At 47.3% G+C, this 20,038-nt stretch overlaps 1 protein-coding gene across 3 annotated transcripts; it reads left to right on the top strand.

The window, feature by feature from the left end:
- The first annotated feature begins 1,590 nt into the window (after positions 1–1,590).
- On the top strand, positions 1,591–18,939 carry KLHL36 (kelch like family member 36). 3 transcript variants are annotated; one of them, XM_080552037.1, is made up of 5 exons: positions 1,591–1,790; positions 2,628–2,706; positions 7,039–8,112; positions 8,968–9,125; positions 15,515–18,939. In XM_080552037.1, the coding sequence occupies exons 1-5, from the start codon at positions 1,690–1,692 to the stop codon at positions 16,068–16,070; spliced, it is 1,968 nt and encodes a 655-aa protein (XP_080408163.1). In that variant the 5' UTR covers positions 1,591–1,689; the 3' UTR covers positions 16,071–18,939. The 3 variants fall into 3 exon arrangements, with proteins under 3 accessions (XP_080408163.1, XP_080408164.1, XP_080408165.1); XM_080552038.1 differs by having other exon boundaries at positions 1,633–1,790; positions 2,625–2,706; XM_080552039.1 differs by lacking the exon at positions 1,591–1,790 and adding an exon at positions 2,045–2,159 and having other exon boundaries at positions 2,625–2,706.
- Positions 18,940–20,038: the final 1,099 nt, after the last annotated feature.

The raw sequence follows: 20,038 nt of genomic DNA, 5'->3' as shown, positions 1-20,038 counted from the left end.
CTCGTTCCTCAGCTCCTGGTGTTTCCTAGGGGAGAGGTGGGTGACTGAAATGTCATTTCCCTTAGAAGGAGAAAAGCTCAACCTCTTTCAGGCCCCTGTGACCCAGCAGCTGGAATGTTCAAATTGCATTCATTAGGAACTTTGTGGGTCATGCTTTTAAGTGACATACTCAGCCCCCAGAAACGCCTGCCTTCCTTGCAGGACCAAACCTCTTCTCTTTGCGTTTTTGTTTTTGACACATTTTCATGGACTTAAAAGAAGCACATGGACTCCCTCAAGGAAATGTCTCCAGCTAGCATTAATTGTTGGGTAGGTGGACTGATGTTCAGCTGAGCAAACAGGATGGCTTTGCTCAGCTGTGGTCCCCTGGGAGGTTTGATGTTCTGCTGAAATAATGTTGCTAGTGCCTTGCTCCTGTGGTTCTTTATCATCATATGTTTTGCTTCTTTTCTGATGTATATGGCTACCTCCAGTCCTGCTTGTCCATCTCTAGTTTCTCTGTGCAGGAACAGAGAGAACAATGGGGGGAATAACACTGTCATTCAGGAAGAGGTGCCTATGAATTTACAGATCACAGTCAGCATTACGGCTGACACCAAGGTAACTTTTTTACTCAATCCAGGAGCTGAGGATCTTTACCCTGGGTCTCCGCGGTCACAAAGGACACAGGAGAGACCATAGCTACCAAAAACACGTCTCTTCTTCAGACTTGACAATCCATTCGATTAGTAGAAATCCATCATCATCTCTGGTTTCTCTGGGGTGGCTGAAGAACCAACAGAGCTGGCTGGACGCCGCTGCCCCAGCTCTTGGAGCAGCCACCCGCAGCAGAAGGCCGGATGACAGCTCGGTAGGTAAAGGCAGGAACATCCGAGGCAGCCCTAGCACACTGCTTGTTTAAAATGCCGCTGCTCCGCGCCGTTCACAGCTTCCACAAGTGGGATGTGGGATGTGTGGCCATGCTGGGCTGCCCTCAGTTAGAGCATGTGGAGCTTCGATGTGTGCACAACCTTGCAAGTTTCTGCTGTCCTGATGATAACCTCTGGAAGATAACCTGAATTTCTGGATTAACAAAGGGTTTGACTTGTAGTGTTGTAATGAAGAACTGCACTGAAATGGCAGTCTGGGGGGGTGTCTAAGAAGGGTCCACCTCTTTCCCCTTCTCTGAAGGATGAGGTGCCCTGTCTGTCCTGCTGTTCACCAGCGCAATTTGTTAACTTTTCATCCCCCGGGGCCCTCCTCTACGAGAAGCAGCCTTCCAGCAGCACGGTGCCAGCCGCAGGCCGGGGACTTTTGACACCAAACAATTTTAGCCCTGCTCGGACCAGATGTTCGCCTGCCCTTCTTGCCGTACCGTAACACGCGCGCCGCATACCTTAGCACCAGCTTCCAAAATAACGCTGCCAAGCGTCCTGTACTCACTGTAACAAACAACCGTGACACAGACGCGGCACCACAGGGACCCGGCACCACAGGGACCTGGCACCACGGGGCCCCGCCGCCATTTCCTCGCCCTTCGGGGGGCGCCTCCCCGGCAGCCCCCGCCCGCCCTTCCCCGCCGCGGGGCTGGCGGAGCCGTGGCCCGGCCCCCGTGGCACCTCCCAGCGCCCTGCCCCGAGCCTTCCCCGCCGCCCGTTCCCTCCCTCCCCGCCGCCCGCCGCCTCCGGCCGGCATTTCCTCGGGCGAGCCATGGCCGCGCAGGGCGGCCGGGGGAAGGCGGCAGCCGCCACGGCCGCCGCGGGGGGCTCTGCGGCGGGGCCGCCCGCAGCCTGTGGGGACGCGGCGCTGTGGTAACTCCCCTTCCTCCTCCTTCCCTCCTTCCTTCCCTTTCTCTCCGGGCCGCGGCAGCGGGGAACGTTGCGGGGACAGCGGCAGGAACGGCCGCAGGGCCGCGGTTTGGGCGGGGAGGCGGCCGGGGAGGGCTGCGGGGAGCGGCCCCTCAGGAGCGGCCCCTCAGGAGCGGCCCCTCAGGAGCGGCCCCTCAGGAGCTGCGGCTGCCCCCGGCTGGGGAGAGCCCCCCCTCGGGCCTGCCTCGTAGCCTCGTTATTTGTGCTCGCCTTCTTTTTGTCGGTGACCGAAACGGCGTGGAAAAAAAAAAAAAGAAAAGGAAAAGAAAACACCGCAGCGGATGCAGCTCTGGTGGCTCTGCCTGAGGCCGGGTTAGCTCCTGGGGGGGGACACCGAGGGCTGGGGGCGAGCCGGTGCCCGGCTCCTGAGGGCACGGAAAGTTGTGGGTGCCCCCGGGTGCCTCTTGGGTGCCCCAGGAGGAGCTGCCCACCTGGGTCCGGAGCGTGGCACTGTTCACAAAGCAGCGATTTTTGCCTCTGGCAGCTGTAAGAGCGGTAAGCAGCTAACCCAGGTCTGCCGAGCTGTGGCATCGATATTTCATTGCGCTCGCCTTTGGTGATAGCCTAGCGCACGCCCAACTTGTTGACACCAACAAACGTTAGTGACGAGAGGGGTGAGCATCCCTCAGGGAAGGGAAAACATCCTTGCTTTTTATGCCGTAACGTTTTCAAGACGCAGGCCATCACAATCCTTCCTGTTATTTATCCAGCATGTTTTTTTTTTAGCATCTTAAAATGATTGTTACACTGCTAACAACTTTCTGGCTTTTGTTCTAGAAGTACTGCGGATCAGCCCGTCATGGAGGGAACCAGGCAGACCAGGATTTGTCGCCCACACAAGATAAGTGAATCCTCAAAGGTCTGTGCGCTTTCTTTTTTTTTTTTGCATACCAAAAAACAAGTTGCAAAAATAAACACGAGTGGTGGTGGGTGAAAGGTTCTCTGTTAGATGGCCAATTTTGGAGGAAGGCGAATATTCTGAGCTTTTAAAAGCAGGTATAAAAACCCTGGTCTACCTGCACCCGTATTTTTTAAATAAGTTGCTACCTAGTGATTAAAAAAAATAGAAAAAAAGGCAGCAGCAGCAAATGGGCATCTGCTCATCATGACTCATAACTTAAAAAAGAAACCCACATCATCACAGCACAGTATTTTCTCTACACCAAAACTTCAGTCATTAAAAGAGATGTGTTTGTTTTAGGAATTTTACATATTGATCCATCTCTTAAAGCTAGTTACAGGGGCAAAGCTAGGACTGCTTTTCAGATTTAATGTTTGTTTTGTAGAAAACAGGAGCCTTGGTCCTGTAAGCAGTAGCAATTCTGGTGAACTCAGGATATTTTCATGGTTTTTTGAGGTTAATTTTCTTTGTATGGGATCTCTATCTGAAAAATACCGTGGTCCTAATTGGGAATCCACAGAAGGCCATCGTAAGTGACCCTTTATCCAGAATTAGGGTGATGGCCTGAGCTTTATAAGATGTTAATATCAGCAGTAATTATGATGTCCACTTCATTTCATACCAGTGACACCTGCTTTTCAGCTCTAGTGTGAGCACTGGGTTACAGGTGTTGCAAAGAATCAACCTGGTACTACCAAGAGTTGCTAGAACAGCTGACTTCTCAGTGCTTGTATCTGTCTTATCAAAGTTGAATGAGACAGATCTCCTTTTCTTCTGCTTCCCTGGGAGCAGTGGTACTGCATTAACAATGTGAAAGAAATTGGATTGTTGAATCCAAAATAAGTTAAAATTTTAAAAGCGATAATAATAAATGATGAAAGGTGAACAGAACTAATTTTTAAAAGCATCCCTAGCAATACAGTCTTTCCCTGAGTGCTGGTCCCGTCTGCCATTTAAGTGGTTTATTCTGAACGTTAATAGTAATTCATCACATTAAAAATTAATTAACTTGACAGCATTGTTTTATTTTCTTGCTAGGACAGCAGCTGTCACTATCCGTTAAACTTAGAGTTTCTAAATAATACTAAAGCTGTTCTGCGGAGTATAAATAGCTTGAGAAAGCCATTTGTGTTTAATATAAAATTTGTCTTGGTTTTGAAATGTGCAGCTATCAGCTTATGTTATTTGCTCACTGAACGAAGGAACGTGCTAAGTGGCTGAAATATGCTAATGTATTCTGAGTCCATCCAGTGCCATGCGTAGTCTTGAGCTTGATTTCTGAAGTAGCAGCAGTTCTGCATGGCAACAAGGATTTGAGGAGTACGAGTTGTTATATGTATTTGTGGGCAGGATTATGCTGCTGAATCCACAGCCGGTTAAGTAAATAGGGATCTCTGGCAGCTCTTGCGGGCTGGTGTAATCTTGTTATGCACGATGGTGGTAACAGAGAATATTAGAGAGAGATCAGCCACTTACAAGGACAAGAGGGAAGATGTTTTTGGTTTAATATAATGACTGTGCCCTATGAGTCAGACTCGGAATAGGGTGCTGGGAGATGTCAGTTATTGTCTGTTGTCCTCTATCCTTTATCGTAGTTGCCACAAATGTATGGTTTGTCCTCTGCCACGTTCATTCATCTTCCCACCTCCTCCACCCCTTGGGCTCTGCTTGGGCTACTGTGTGGCATCTTCATTTCTCCAGCTAAGAAAAATGAAGATAAAAACTTTACGGTCCTTAAAACCCATACTTTTCTCTGTTACATCTCTCTGGAAATCTTATTATTCAGTGGAGGTTACTTTGTTGTCTATGCCCTAGATGCCAGTTTAAATTCAGAGGCAGACTAAAGAGTTTTGGTCCAGGAAACTTAAAATTATTGAAGCTTCTTCAGTTGGATTGGTTTAACTCTGTATACTTGTGCGTACAAAGTCAGTCCAGCAGAAGGCTTTTTGGCAGCTTAGTCTCCATTGTTTAGAAAAGAGCATAAGCAAAACTGAAGAGAAGCCACTTGGATATCACAGTAAGAGCATCCATTTGGGAAGCTACATCTGATGAAACTTCCTTTCTAGTCGACGTCTAAACAGAGAAGCAGGCAGAGGCCCAGATGCATGCTGCACTTCCTCCTGACCCTAAGTGTCAACAAATACCGTGTGATTATTAAGTGGCCCTGCAATTTTCCAGTTTGGTGGAAAATGCGAATTCCTGTATAAATGTTAAGTAGTTTTTTTTTTTTTTTTTTTGGGGGGGGGGGGGTGGGAAGCAGACTAGCTTTAAGGTGAGAAAGCATAAACTCTCAGGCAACAATCATGTCCCCTGCGTTTTCTTTCTGAGCCTGCCAGGTGTACAAAGGGCTGCTCTTTCTACAAATTCAGAACCTGATCCTCAAAGTAAATGAGCAGGCTCAGTTCTGCTACGGAAGCCTGCTTCTGTAATGCATCATGTTGTGGAAGCTTGTCTTGCTGCGCGGAATGGCAATATTACTGCACTGGCTGAACCTTCTCTGCTGCAGCACATTTGGTTATTAATTTGGGTCTAATCGCTGGCAGACTGCCTGTCAGTGTACTACCAGCTGCTGAAAGGCAGACGTGGGAGGTCAGGCTCTCAAAATTGGTATTAGCTCAGGGTGATTGGCTGCCATCATGTCTGGACGGTGGTGAGCTGTGCACGTTAATCCTGGTTATCTCGTTGTATGAAAGTACAATTACCAAATTGTTAAACCCAGAGTGTGTATCTAGAGTGAGGTTGTGTGCAGGAGAAAAAAATTTGGCTCTGGGACTTGAACTTTTCTCGTCCAGGTGGGTAGAGAAGTTGTCTCACCGTGATTTAACCAAGCCATTAATGGCTTAGCCAGACAGAAATAATCATGTGCTTTCTGCTCAGGAAGCTGGGAACGCCAAGGATATTTAGGACTTCTAAAGCAGTGAGGGAGGAGCAGCAGTCTGGGAAAGGAAAGGCTGAATGTCTGGGAGGCTTGAAGAGACCTCAGGCCATCTGTGTGTCTGTTTCCAGTACGGATATGGACTGAGGCACCTTTTCAGGGTGTCACTTCTAGGAGTGCAGTCTGAAGGCACAGAACTGGGCAAGATCTGGAGTCTTACAACCAGAGCTGTTGAGAGCCACTGTTGGTACAACATAAAGATGTGCTTCCTTTCCACCCCCTTTCGTTTCTTCTGCAAGTTCTTACAGGCTCTGCAACTCTGTCTGTTTTGGATTTGGTAATTAAGGTTATGTATTTGCATTTAACTTAACCTGGCTTTTATTAAGAGAGATCACAAGGCAACTGACTGTACCATAGAGCATTCCATTCCCTGTAGGATGGTCCTAAAAGCGGTGTCACTTGACGTGCCGGAGCGAACAGCCCCTTCAATAAATGCCGTGCAGGACATTCAAGGGGTAACAAGACGTCTCCATTTTGGTGGTTCTTAAGGCTGGTAACGTGAGTCTGTGAGAAAGGAGGGACCACTGGCTGCCTCAGAAGCTCCATGGCACGTACAGAGCTAGTGGGAAGAATGCCTGGACCAGAACGGTCCCAGAAGGGCACTTAACAGACGCATTCCAAAGGCATTTTCCCCTTTCTCTAAAAGAAAAATATTCAGTCGCATTTGTTAAAACAAAAACTACCTTGGCTTCTGGAAGCGTGCAGTAGTCTTATGGGGATAAGTCATCCACGTGTGTGGCTTTGCACATAAATAAACAGCTATTAGTTTTGAATGCAGTGTGTTTGTCTGGAATAATATGGAAAGAACGAGAGGACTTTTACCCTAACGAGCTCACCAGTGCACAGTTCTGAAAAGGTTTAGGAGGGGGTAGCTGTCAAGTAAGCACTAGCGTGGGCCGAATGAAAATTTGGCGTGTTGCTGTGTGTGTGTCTCCCACTCCAGATACTTAGCAAGCAGCTTAGTTGTGAAGAAGTCATTTGGGGGACAAGAAAGAAAGGAAATGTCAGCAAGATGTCTGGAAGACAATGAGTGGAAGAGTTTCAGAAAACTCGGCCTGTATAAACCAACAGGGAGGAGGTTTGGATTCAGCGTGGTGGAGGAAGTAGGAGTGAATTATATCAAAAATGGGTAGTAGGAAGTGGGAAGAGCCTGCTTAGGCCATGCAAAGTAAAGGTGAGGAGCTTGGGCTGGTAATACGTTGTGTGCCAATTGCTTCAAATCACGGTTTGTTATTCATGTGCAACATAAATAACTTTTTCTCATGTTTGAATATATCTAAAGGGAAAATGCTCTGTGAACGCTGACGTTTATCTTGGTGAAGACAACATCTGATACTCCTGTTTGTTTATTCCAGGTGTACAGATGGGACGACCACTCTAGCCTGGTCCTGCAGAGTCTGAATGAACAGAGGCACCGAGGCCTCTTCTGCGATATTGTCCTGGTGGTGGATGAGCAGAGAGTCCCTGCCCATCGGAACCTCCTCGCTGTCTGCAGTGACTACTTCAACTCCATGTTCACCATTGGCATGCGAGAAGCCCACCAAAAAGAAGTTGAACTCTTTGGAGCCTCTTACATCGGTCTCAAGGCTGTGGTGGACTTCCTTTACGGCAGCGAGCTGTCTTTAGACGGAGGCAACATCGACTATGTGCTGGAAACAGCTCACCTGCTGCAGATCTGGAAGGTGGTCGACTTCTGTTGCGAGTACCTTGAGAATGAGGTCAGCGAGGAGAACTACCTGTACCTGCAGGAGCTCGCCTCTATTTACAACCTGAAGCGCCTTGACTCCTACATTGATTCCTTCATCCTGCAGAACTTCGGCACGCTGTCCTTCACCCCGGACTTCCTGCAGAACATTTCCTTGCAGAAATTGTGCCAGTACCTGGACAGCAGCAACGTGCAGCAGGAGTGTGAGCATGACTTGCTGCAGGCTGCCTTGCAGTGGCTTACCCAGTACCCAGAAAGGGAGAACGAGGCTTACCAGGTTCTGGATAACATCCACTTCCCCTTGATACCTAAAAGCGATCTCCTCCACCGCGTCAAGCCCGCCGTGTGCTCTCTTCTTCCCAAAGAAGCAAACTGCGAGGGGTTTATAGAGGAGGCAGTGAACTACCACAACAACGTCACCGCTCAGCCAGTGCTGCAAAACAAGCGGACAGCTCTGCGGACCTGCGAGGAGAGGCTCCTCTTTGTGGGCGGGGAGGTTTCCGAGCGCTGCCTGGAACTGAGTGACGATACCTGCTTCCTGGACGTCCGAAAGGGGCAGTGGGTAGCAGAGACCCCTCTCCCAGCCAGGAGAAGTCACCACTGCGTTGCAGTCCTGGGAGGCTTCATCTTCATAGCCGGGGGCAGCTTTTCAAGGGACAACGGAGGGGATGCAGCTTCAAATCTCCTTTATAGGTATGATCCCCGCTGTAACCAGTGGATAAAGGTGAGACTTAAGCCGTATTATTTCTCTGCCTAAAGTTGTTGTTGTTTAGGGTGTTTTCTTCCGTTTTGATGGAAGGGAAGGGCTAGCGTGTAGGTATAGCTAACAGGCAGCAACACTCGCAGACAGAAAATTGAGTTACTTAAGTGAAGAAGCAGCTACTTGAATCTCTTGTGGGGATGCTTAAGTTATGCACGCAGCAGAAGAGTTTGGGAGAGATTTTCAGCATCATTTGGGAAGTGGGCATCTAATCTGTAAAACTCCTGGCCAACATCCACCTGCAACCCTTTAAATTACTTCTGGGAATAGCGCTAACGTGATCCTAGAGGTGATTGTTTAGTTCATCTTTCCCAAGCAGTAGCTTATATAATTAAATCAAAAATGGGTCTAATGCAAAAAGAAAATGTCTCTGACATTTGTCAAGTGTCTCTGTGCTCTGTCTTAGAATGGGTTATTCACTTACCACTTACAGTCCTGCCGTAAAACCCTGCAGCCCGTGCAGGCCCTATAAAAAAATAATATTGTTCCTATGCTATCAACCAATCATCCTGTGCAGTTCAGTTGTGGTTTTGAGTGCTTCCAATGTACGTTATTTGCAGAGTTTTGGAAGGTGGTCCATGTAACGCTGAAACATTTATAGAGTGACCTGGCTCTCAGGTGCTTTCTATTGTCCCCTTTTTTGACGAGGGGTGCTGTGAAACATGCTTCTGCAGGAAAAACAAGAGTATTTTATGAATAAAAATGAGTAGCTCAGATAATAAACAGGAAGAAGCGACTATCCTATCCTCAGACATGAATATGCATCAAGTCAGCTTGCTTGAAGATGACTGAAGATGTCAACGTGTTGTTTTTTGACAGGTTGCCTCCATGAGACAGCGTCGTGTAGATTTCTACCTGGGAGCCATTGGCGACATGCTGGTAGCTGTTGGTGGCCGCAACGAAAACGGGGCGCTTTCTTCCGTGGAGACCTACAGTCCCCAGAAGGATTCGTGGTCCTATATAGCAGGCTTGCCGAGGTAACGGGGGGCGTTTGGAAACGTGTTTGAAAACTGGCAGTGGCGGGAGCTCACTGACTTCAGCTGATGAATGGGTATCCCTCGGAGGGAAGCAAGGAGAAATGTTGTCAGCATCATGTTGTCAGCAAGTAACAAACCGTATCAGCACGGGTTATTTGAGCAGCCATCTCTTCCAGGCAGCGCGCTTCGTGTCGGCTTGACTGGTTTTAATTTCTGTCCCGAGGTACGTCTGAAGGATGGAAGGGAAGAGACCTTGAAATTTCTGCGCGCTGTTCTCAAAATATTTTCCCTGAGGCCACTCGGAGTTGTGTCTTTTCAGAGGCACTGTTGAGATGTTGATCAGAGGCTTTTATAATTTATTTGGCCTTGCGTTGTCACCTTGGTGTGACCGTTATTCTGTAAGGCGTTTTTGTCAGTTTGGCTGCTTAGATTGGCTTTTGCAAGTGAATCCCGTTTACCTGTCTTGCGAGATAACCCCAGTAAATATGTCCCAGCCCAAACGTGCAGTCCGGGTTAAAAACTTGGCTGCCCTGCTTCTGAGAGGCTTTGGTACTGCAGCTCCTGGTGTAAGTGACAGCAGCCCAGGATATTGCTCGTCTGAGTGGTAAAAATGGTGTGACAGTGTTCCCTTCGCAAACAGCTATTCCGATTTTGTAATATTTTAATCTTGAAAATTACAGGGGTATCGGCTTTATGGATGGTATTTGCGTGATGCCTGCAACTTCAGCAGCGCTGCTCGCTTTCTTGTCAGGATCACTGAGGAGATCCTTGCAATTTCATTTTGGAGTTCGGGGCTTTTTCCCTTGTTCCCTTAGCTGCAGAGCCACAGGCAGCCAGCGAGGGCACAGAAGCCCGCTGCCCAGTTCTATTTTGGGTAGGTGCTGCAATGCGAGGCTGAGCCAGGCTAACAGCTGGGCTCGAGTGCTCTTAAGAAGCAGGATGCTTTTGCTTTCTGCTCACACAGGCAGATCTAACGGCTGAGGCTAAACACCACGCTCTTTCCTGGGAAGCTGCGTATGACAGAAGCTTTTGTTCCTAAGCCCTTCTGTTAATTGGGGTGGGCTGCGAGAGCCCGGTAACATCTCACAGAAATTGTAGCACAGCTTTTTTTTGGTAGCATTTTCAAAGAAATGCGAATGTGACCTGGCTGATTTTTATGTTGCTAGAAAAAAACGCTCACTTTAGAACAGGTAAGGATATCTTTTTCCCGGCTTATAAATGGTCCTGGGGAAGCTCGTGCGGCTGGCCCAAACTGACCAGGCTGCTGGCTGTCTGAAAAGGGGCAGCGTCACCTACATATTCCCACCAAAATCTCTGTGTTGGCTTTGGGAACTTTGCAGCTGCAGCAGTTATAAATGAACTTTGGTTTCCCGGGGTGTTAGTTTTTCATTAAATTGCCTAGCTGATCCGCTTGGACTTGGCAAAAATGCCCTTTATGGGGTAGACCTCACTTAAATTGGATCACCTGGTTGAAACTGCAGAGTTAGGCTGTCGTACAGCAACTATTTTTAATTACTGCTGCATCATAGAGAAACGGTTTTGTGTCCTCTCTTCCTGCCTGCTCTGTCTGGGTCCTGTGCTCAGTCCCCCGTGCCAGCTCAGGTGTTTGTGCAGCTGCGCAGGGAACTGGTTGGTTTCCCAGTTTCCCATGTAGCCGCTCTCTTGCATGTTAATATGGCTTAAGTTAGATCTTAATGTACACTTGGTACGTTTAGATTTTCGGCCCCCTCTCCTGTTTGAGAGCTCTCGTGTCAGGCAGTGCAACGTTAGCAACCGCTGCTCTTCTACGCAGCAGGAATAAAGTGGCAAGAACTTCATGCAGGTTGCAAAAGGCAAAAATCAGCGTAGAGGTGAGCAACAAAAAAGAAGCATTTCGAAACAAAGACAAGCAAATGCTGCTGGAGCTCAGAGAGGCGTGTTTGGCTGCTGGAAGGGGTCTGGGCAGTCCTTTGCTGATGTACTTCAGCTGTATTTGCCGAGAGCAGTGGAAGGATGAGAGAGAATTCTGTGCTCTGCTCTAGATTGGAGAAAACGTGCTGGTTTAGCTCCTGGGCGCTCCTCTCTTCCCTTCAGCACATTCTCGATATGATTTCTCTTTTCCTTCCCATCATATGATTTTGTTCCTCAAACTTTTTTTTAACCCAGAGAACATCTTGGTGAGGGACTTCTTCCAAGGGCATGTAGTGATAGGACAGGGGGCAAGGACTTGAAACTGAAAGAGGGTAGATTTAGGTTAGGTATTAGGAAGAAACTCTTCGCTGTGATGGCAGTGAGGCCCAGGCTGCCCAGAAGCTGTGGCTGCCCCATCCCTGGCAGTGCCTGAGGCCAGGCTGGATGAGGTTTCGGCAGCCTGGGCTGGGGCAGAGGTCCCTGCCCATGGCAGGGGGGTGGAATTAGGGATCTTTAAGGTCCCTTCCAGCCCAAACCATTCTGTGATCTTCCCCAGCCCAAATCTAAGTGAGCCTTTTCTCCTCCCATAGAGGAAATGAGAGGGTCCAGTCCTCTGCATCCCAACTGCCTGATCAGGCAACACGTCTCTACACAGCCTTTGGTTTCCTGCACTCTTCAGTCATCTTCCCTCTCAGGAGTACGTGTGCAGCTTTTTGTCCTCCTGGGTGCATGGCCACCAGAAGCAGGCGCCCTGCCCACGGCTCTGGATTTTTTTTTTCTGGCTGTGCTAAGCCAAGGAGTAGTTTTCCAGGCAGTTGCTGGAGCGAAAGGCTCATGTTAAGTCATTCTAGGGAGTTGTCTTACATAGTTTGGTTTGAGCTGCGTGGTGTTGGACTCTCGGAGGTTACGTTTGTTAAAGATTCTACTCTGAGCATGCAGAAAAGGTTTAATTTTTTTTTTCCCAAGGGTTATAGCTCGCCTTGGGTGGGAAGATTCTCAGGGGAACAGCGACGGTTGCACCCTTGCTACAGAGCCCTCCTGTCCACTGCCTGATTCTGCATCCACGGTGCTGTATGCAGGAACAGGAATGCTCGTCTGAGGAAGAGCTTTTCAGGCTCTTTTTTTCCCTCTTTTCTTCCTCCACGCCCCAACATGGCCAAAATACCATGTTGTTTCCCTGACCACGTTCCTGGAAGGAGCTGAGCTGTGGGGACTGAAGCGGTGCTGTCTTACCGGAGGGGAAAGCGCAGCATCTTGAGGCAGATGCTTAACGTGGAAAACTTTAGCTAAGCCATCTCGACGACGCACACCGTCCAGGTCTGCTACAAGTGAGACCGGGTGTAAGTCTGCTAAAAGCATTTTGCTCATTAGGCCCTTGGCTGTGGAACGCTTTTCCCATTCTTAGGAGACGTCCTCTGTTTTTTAGCCGCTTTCCCAGGCTCACTGGGAGCAGCTGCTGCCGCAGTTTCTAGCCTGGAAGGGAACGGCAGTGACTCCAGGTCTGGCTGAGCAGAAGTTTGTGCAACGTATTCCCGAGCAGACCTTGAACAAGCCTGCTGCAGACATCAGTGAAATTAATGGAGTGGCCCTAGGTGAAAGTTTGGCAGAACAACTGACGGCAGCTGCGTAAGGAAATGTGTTGCAGCAGGTTAACAAACGATGCTATCTGCTCTGCTAGTTGGGTCACGAATAATCTCGCAGGGTTGCAACAGGTGGACATCGGGATTCTGAGCAAGCCCAGCTTGCCAGGACTTCGCTTGGAACAGGGGATTCCCAAAGCTTTATCGGGTTGGGCCACGTGCGTGGCGTTTCTTTCTGCTTAAGAAAATAAATCCCAGATGCTCTGGGGCTCGCTGAGTGGTGTCACTGTGACAGAAGCTGTACTTTTAGCAGCATTATGTCTGGGAAAGTAATTCAGAATTGGCAGCTGACTCTAATAGATGTTCTGAACTGAAACTTCGTTCTCCTTAATGCCTTTATCTTTTTTTTTTTTTGGCCACTCCTGTAGCTGCTGCCGCCAAAATGCTCCTTGCTTTCTGTCAGTGGGTTTCTGGACCCGTGGTATGGACGCATCCTGTTCTGTTGCACGTTTGGAAATGGCGCTGTTCAAACCACAGGGCTCATGCAGAGGATTCTTACTGATTTTTTTTTTTTCAGTGTGTGCAGTATATTTTGTGCAGTTTTCTGTTAACGTGAAGCCAGGTACATGCAGTCGTGGATGGGCTTTGCAGAAGTCAGGCTAAGTGAAACACCTCTAGCCTGTTTCACCGGGTGATCTCCCTGTATGGGAAAACAACAACTTGATGGCCAATTTTATGCTTCAGATATGACTGCCTCTTTCCAACTGCTGTTGGAACTATTTGCTGGACATACCTGTTGGTTGAGGGGGGGGAAAAGAAAAGCTGTGGTGCTTTTTCTGAGGCTGTTTACGCTAGGCTGCTTGTGCTTGAGAGGGAGTGCCTACTGCTTGTTTATCTGGAGAGAATTCTCTTTCCTGGTAGCGTAGGAAAATATTTAGTCTACTTCTCTAAATGTCACTGGAGTTTTCATAACTTACGTTTTCTGTTTGTGGTGGGGGTGGTTTTTTGTTGTTGTTTTTGGTTGTTTTCAATCGTTGTCCATCCTTACTTCCCAGATAGGTGCTCTACCTTTTAAGACCCTTTCCTGTGTATAGAGAGAAGCAAAGACAACCTGACTGTGTGCCTCTGGAGGCTTACGCTCCCAGTTCTTGTCCCCAAGGGACCACAAACAAGGTAGAGCAGCATCTCTCTACGCTACACCTGCCACAGCGTTTCTGGCAGGTGCAAAAGCAGGCAGGCACGTGCTCAGGGAATTTCACGTCAAGCAGACGCACCAAGCACGAGTTACATTCTTCCACGGGTAGGCAGATTGTGAGCTGAGGAATTTCTGAGTTGCCTTTTTGGGTAAGGTCTCACAATTATGCCTTAGTCCTTTTATTTTTTGCCTTTTTGTGAGTGGCTAAGAAGCAGCGTAAGTTGTCTCTTCAAGGTCTCCAGGGATGGTGCTCAGCCCCTGTAGGTGCAATGCCTGTCATGGCCACTCAGCATTCTTAGGCCAAGTGTCTCAAGGTTTTTTTTCTGTTTCTTGTAGCAGGAGCTTGTTCAAATATCTGATTCAGGCACTGGTCAGGGATCAGAAGCCTTGGTAGGCATACAGAATAATAACCATCTTAGCTTTTCTCAGAAGTATCATGCTTTCAGGGTAAATGTGGGTTTTCTTTCTATTCCACCTTTTCTCCTGGCACAAAAGCGCTTGGCACTTATTTGTTGAAGCAGTTATGATACGGTTTGTGTAGCTGAGATGAACTATTACAGTACAAAATGAAAACAGCTTAAGGTTCTATCCACATTGAGTTTTGAGCGTGTTCAGGCACAGTTCAAAAGCATTCCAGGCTCAAGTAATGCTAACGTAGGTTTGTCTGCCATAGAGGTTGACTTGTTGAGTCCTTGACTACAAAGGATGGTAGCAGAGGCTCATGAGTGCAGCACGAAGCGTATGTTGCTCTGCAGCCCCGTGGGTATTAAATTGTTTGGGCTCTTTGTGTCAATGTGTGAGCCAGTTTGCTGTGGCTGCTGCTGCAGCTATTTCTTTCAGAAAGAAGGAGAAAAAAAGACATACGTAGGAAGGGTATCTTCAAGGAGGCTGAGGCTGTCCCTTGCTTTGGTATTCCAAGAGCTCAAAAGGTCAGAAATATCCTAGTGTGAAGTCAACAGCCTCAACAATTTAGGTTTGTAGTGCCTTTATTATGGCGTATCAAAAAGGTTTTCTCTCCGCTCTGTGGAAACATCATGCATGAAGTTGGCTTCTGCCATCTCATTTTGTCTTATTTGAAATGTGATCTCTGCTTAAGGTCTGTTGCCTTGTCGTGGGGTGACCAGAGAAGTTATCACCCGTGTAGCAGAAGTGGTAGAGCAGGTGGATGGCTCAGGAAAAGGACACTACGTGTATCATGACCGTAAATACGTGGCGCTGTGAACACTGGTGGGCAAGAAACACGATTTATGATCCTTGAAGCTGTGAAAGGGGACAGCAACAGTGGTTTTGTTGCTGGTTTTTCTTGGTTAATCGCTACCGGTAAGTCTGAGAGGCATCATGATTATTTCCTCTTTCTGTCATAGAGTCCCTTGCTGAGATGTGGATTTTTTCCTCTCTGGCACTCTCAGACTGATCCAACCCAAGCACTGGAGCAGGAAAGTGGGAGTGGAGGCCGTGGCACCTAGAGCAGGATGGGTTACCTCTGTTCTGTGACACACTGCAGAGGATGTGCCTTAAAAAGTGGTTGTCAAACCTTCACACGCTGCAGAGCAGAGTGAAGCAGCGTGAATGAAAGTAGTTACTGGGTAACTAAGCAGCTTAGGAATTCTTCTGTCTTTAGTTACTGTTTATTTTCTTCTTCAGTACCAGTCCTTGTTGAAGGTTTGTGTATTTGGATGAAATCCGCGAGTACTAAGTCGGGTTGTTTCTGTTGCCTGTCCCAGGTTTACCTACGGCCACGCCGGCACGGTCTACAAGGAATTTGTGTACATTTCGGGAGGCCACGATTACCAGATTGGCCCCTACAGGAAAAATCTGCTGTGTTACGATTACCGCACGGATGTTTGGGAGGAGAAGAGGCCGATGATCACTGCCCGGGGCTGGCACAGCATGTGCACCTTGCAGGACAGCATCTACTCCATCGGTGGCAGCGACGACAACATAGAAACCATGGCCCGTTTTGACATTTTGAGTGTGGAGTCCTACAGCCCGCAGTGTAACCAGTGGACCAGAGTTGCTCCTCTGCTGCAAGCTAACAGTGAGTCGGGGGTGGCTGTTTGGGAAGGCAAAATTTATATACTTGGAGGCTACAGCTGGGAAGAAACGGTCTTCTCCAAGACAGTCCAGGTTTATGATAAGGAGAAAAATAAGTGGTACAAAGGAACTGACCTACCCAAAGCGATTGCTGGTGTGTCTGCGTGCGTCTGTGCGTTGAAACCCAAAACAGAGGACAAAAAGAAAAAGACAAAAACAAAAAAGCATCAAGATCGAGGAAGATGACTACTTCTGGATAACCACCCCTTGATGGTGGATTCCAAAAGAACCTTGTATTTATCATTTCTTTCTAACCTTGATTCTTTATTTTTCTTTTTAAATGGTGGGGACACACACACACACACACATCTTCTGAAGCCTCAGAAATGTACAGTTGAATGTGCTTTTTGGATTAAGCTCACGTTTAAGGCAAAAACGAGAAAAACCAAAAAGTCCCTCCTACTGTATAAGGGGTGACGTGGCAAGAGAGGTTATGCTGATCTCCTGAATGTTGAGGATTAGTCTTTTACATCTGTGGCTCATGGCATTTCCACACACATCGTATTATACTGACATTTTTAAAATAAGGTTGAATCTTTGGCTGAGATGATAATGTCAGGGGTGAGGAGGCAGAGTAGTAAGCGATCAGTTGGAAGTTACAGAGCTTTTCAAAGGAACTCGGAAGGGACTGCTCTGAAAAAATGAAACAGGTCTTCGATGTTGGAAGTCTTGAATTTTTGTAACATTAAAGTCCATTTCCAATACGTTCTCAAGTTGTTAGTATCAGATTTCTGGAACATGCGAGTGTTCAAAGGAAATACTTCTTTAGGTGAATGCAGGTCAAATCAGCTCAGAGAGCAAGTAACTCCACTGTGCTCTGAAGATTAAGAAGGTCTTATTTATTGTGTGGCCAGAGAATAGCTGGGGCTGATTAGGGCTTGGATTGATAGCGTCGTGATCTCTGAAATCTGGGGAGCGACGTGACTTTTGCATCCCTTGTTGCAACACTTTCCGTATCTAGACACAATAGCAAGCATTTTTTAGGCTTTAAAACCTGCCCTGGGAAGAGGGCAAAGAACCCATTTAAAGCAGTTGAAGGAAGATTTTGAGGATTTGGATGGTTTGCTTTGAGCTTCAAAGCAGACGGAACCGGTAGAGCTTGCTGTGAGTTTGGGGTTTGCTTTCACTGGGGTCCAGGGGGTAGGGAAATAAATGGCAGGAGGATCCTTTAGCTGAGTGTGAAGCAGGAGTATGTCCTTTCCCAGCCCTGCCCGGCTCTACAAGCTGGGATTTGCTTCATTTAACTTGGACCTCGCAGAGGTCACAGCTGCTAGCCAGTGGGAGCAGGGGCCCGTACTGGACTTGTCTGCTGTCAAGCAGCAGATTAACCAGGATGATTAATTGGGGCTCAGTAATCCCGAGGAAGAGCAACTCACTTTTTACCTGAGCCAGTAGCTCCTGCTTTCCTCCTTTTTCAGATTCAGATTGGCTTCTCGTGAGAGTAGCCTTTCTAACAGGTTTCGTGGGGACTCCAGGCCATCAGGTGTGCGACAGAGCCTCTCCCAGCGAGGTGGGTTCCGAAGAAAGAAACCTGAAATACGCTCGGGACTGTGTTTGGGATCCAGACAGTAGGACCGAACTAAAATCGTCTGCTAGATCGTGTGTCACGCTATCCTCTGCATACCAAGTAAAGAGATTTCTGCCCCAAGTGTTGGTTCACCCTCTACAAACACAGCTGATTCTGCTGCAGATATTAAAATTCCCCGACTGTCTGGCCAGCTTGCAGGCATTCACCCTGGGGCGTTTTACAAACGCACCTCTTGTTCGCAAGGAGTCGATCACCAGCAATCTGATACAACCACTTCAGTTACTGTAATAATGCCAGGCCACAGATTAATGTTCCCCCTTCCCCGAAATAAGTTTTTAGAAAGTTTTTAAGAACTTTTTATACTTTTTTATAACACATTTTGCTAACTCCAGTCTCTTGTTTGCCATATGTTATATTATTTACTACGGAGGCTACCGCTCCGTTCTTGCGGCCCCGTTGTTGCTGTCAGGAACTCCTAATTTGATGGATCTTTTGGTCTTTGTGTAGTTGGTTGGGATGTGGTGCAGCTGTTGGAGCAGCATTTGCATTCCCAGCATTGTCAGGCAGTCAGCTATAATTGTAACCAGCGTACAGCCTCTGCACTGACAGCCCAGCTCGCCAGACACGCTAATAAACACGGTTTATTTTCAGCTATTGGGGATCTGCTGAGTGGTTTGATTTAAAGTTCTGCCGGGGAACTATTGATTGTAGTTTTTTTTATTATTATTATTTTCTCTGTCCTTCTTGCACCTCTCTCCTGCACGCCATAGCCCCGTATTTCACATTTGCCCTTTTTCCACCTGGTGTACATACGGCTGATACCTTGCTAATATCCTGCTACCCTCCCAGTTTGGTTTTTTTTAAAGGTTGGTTATTTGTTTATTTTGGCAACTATTTACCTCATTAATTGGACAACACTACGAAAACATTTTTGCGCTTACCATCGTTTGAACTTCTTGTAATGCAGAGAAATCTCACGTTACAAGAACCTATGTGTATTGGAAGAGGTACCTCTGAACAAACTTCGAGTGCGAGGAAGTTACAGGTGTTTCCTTCAGTGCTAAGAAATGATTTAAGAAAACGAGTTGAAATGAGTTTTGGGAAACTCCGTAAGGTTTTGTTTTGTTTTGTTTTTAAAAAGCTGAAGGAATTGGTCTCATTTGCATTAATGGATTTGTTTTAAAGCCTTTGTACACTGCATGAGGTAATTGGTATTCATTTTTTAATCCTAAAAATTAAAATTTAAAAAAAAAAACATTTTGGTTATGACAAACTCGTTAATGAGTTGTTTTTTGTTTTGTTTTTTTATATCTGAAATCCTTGCTATGTTGACTGACGGCTACTTAACTTTTTGGGACATATTCATGTGTAAGTATAAAACAAATTTCAAAGACTTGCTTTGTTTTTATTAATGGGTTACTTGTTACTATACTTCCTCCTTCCCTCCCTACCCCCTTTTAATTAAACGTGTTTATGTATTACATTAATGCCTGGAAAAAATAAATCCAGTTTAGAATATTGTATTCATCACTGTCTGATTTGTGTATTGATTTAACTGATGTCTTCCTTATTGAGAAATTGGAAAGAAGTGATTTTGTAATTATTTTAGGAGGCATTGATAATGACGGAAACATTACAACAGGCGGAAGCTAAACATAGCAATTTGAGGTACAGATGTAAATTGTTTGGCTAATCCACCTCTTCTGCATCATGTTCCAAACCAGACGCTCAGAAATTACATTTCACAATTTTTTGCAACCGTGACCAAAGACCCAACCCAGTTTACCGAGGCTTTCAAGGATAGCGTTTAATGGGGAGTAGGTAAACGCAGTTAGGACTTCGTAACATGAAACCTAATTGTATATAGGCAAAATATAACCTCAGTTCTCACCAAAGTAAGCTTCATTTTTCCCAGTCCATTTATCGTCCTTCCAAAACCAAAGGCTCTATGAGTGTGTGACATCTCTGACGTTACCAGAGGTCACCAGGGTATCGTACCTGTGGTTGCTGTAGGCTTTTTTCCATTATTTAAGCAACAGAGGATTGCCATTTGCACCTCCGAGTCCCAGGGCAGCGAGCACTGCCAAAAGCCCTGTCGGGGTGCCCCTGACCGTGGCTCAGCATCGCTCGCAGGGGAGCGGTGTGTAAGGCAGCAGCAGGTCATGTTTCAAAACCACCTCCAAAAAACGGCTCCGTGAAATCGGGGCGCTGCAATTCAGCGAAAATGAAAAGGAGGATGTGTGTGAGGAGATGTCTGCTTCGATTCTCGCAGCCCAGACGGCCGTGTCTGGGAGCAATGAGGGCGAAGGGAACAGGGAACAGGCGCCTCCCTCCACTCTCCGTGCTTACAGGGTCAGCCCAGCACCTGTACATTCCTCAGCCTTCATCCCCACGCTTCGTGCAACGCTTTGCTTCTTGTCAGGAAGCGCGGCTCTCTTCCTGCCCTGGGGAGAAATAACTGCTGCTCTACCTCATTTCCAAAAAGGCTCCTGCTGCCAAATTCTGCGGAGAGCTCGTTTTACCTGACACAGCTACTGATAACTTCAGCTCCTCTCGTCCCACACTTGCACCGTGCGTGCACCTCGGCATCGGCACGTCGGGGAGCTGCGCCTCTACCGCTAGCGTT

This window comes from Anser brachyrhynchus (assembly GCF_964034855.1).
Source record: "Anser brachyrhynchus genome assembly, chromosome: 12".
NCBI classification, from domain to species: Eukaryota; Metazoa; Chordata; class Aves; order Anseriformes; family Anatidae; genus Anser; species Anser brachyrhynchus.
The sequence above is the reverse complement of the archived record's forward strand: the minus strand, read 5'-3'. Positions and strand labels throughout refer to the sequence as shown.

Coding starts and splice junctions, on each gene's coding strand:
- KLHL36 (XM_080552037.1), top strand. CDS start 1,690: ATGGCCGCGCAGGGCGGCCGGGGGAAGGCGGCAGCCGCCACGGCCGCC. Junction 2,707..7,038: donor AGATAAGTGAATCCTCAAAG/GTCTGTGCGCTT, acceptor TGTTTATTCCAG/GTGTACAGATGGGACGACCA. Junction 9,126..15,514: donor TATATAGCAGGCTTGCCGAG/GTAACGGGGGGC, acceptor TGCCTGTCCCAG/GTTTACCTACGGCCACGCCG.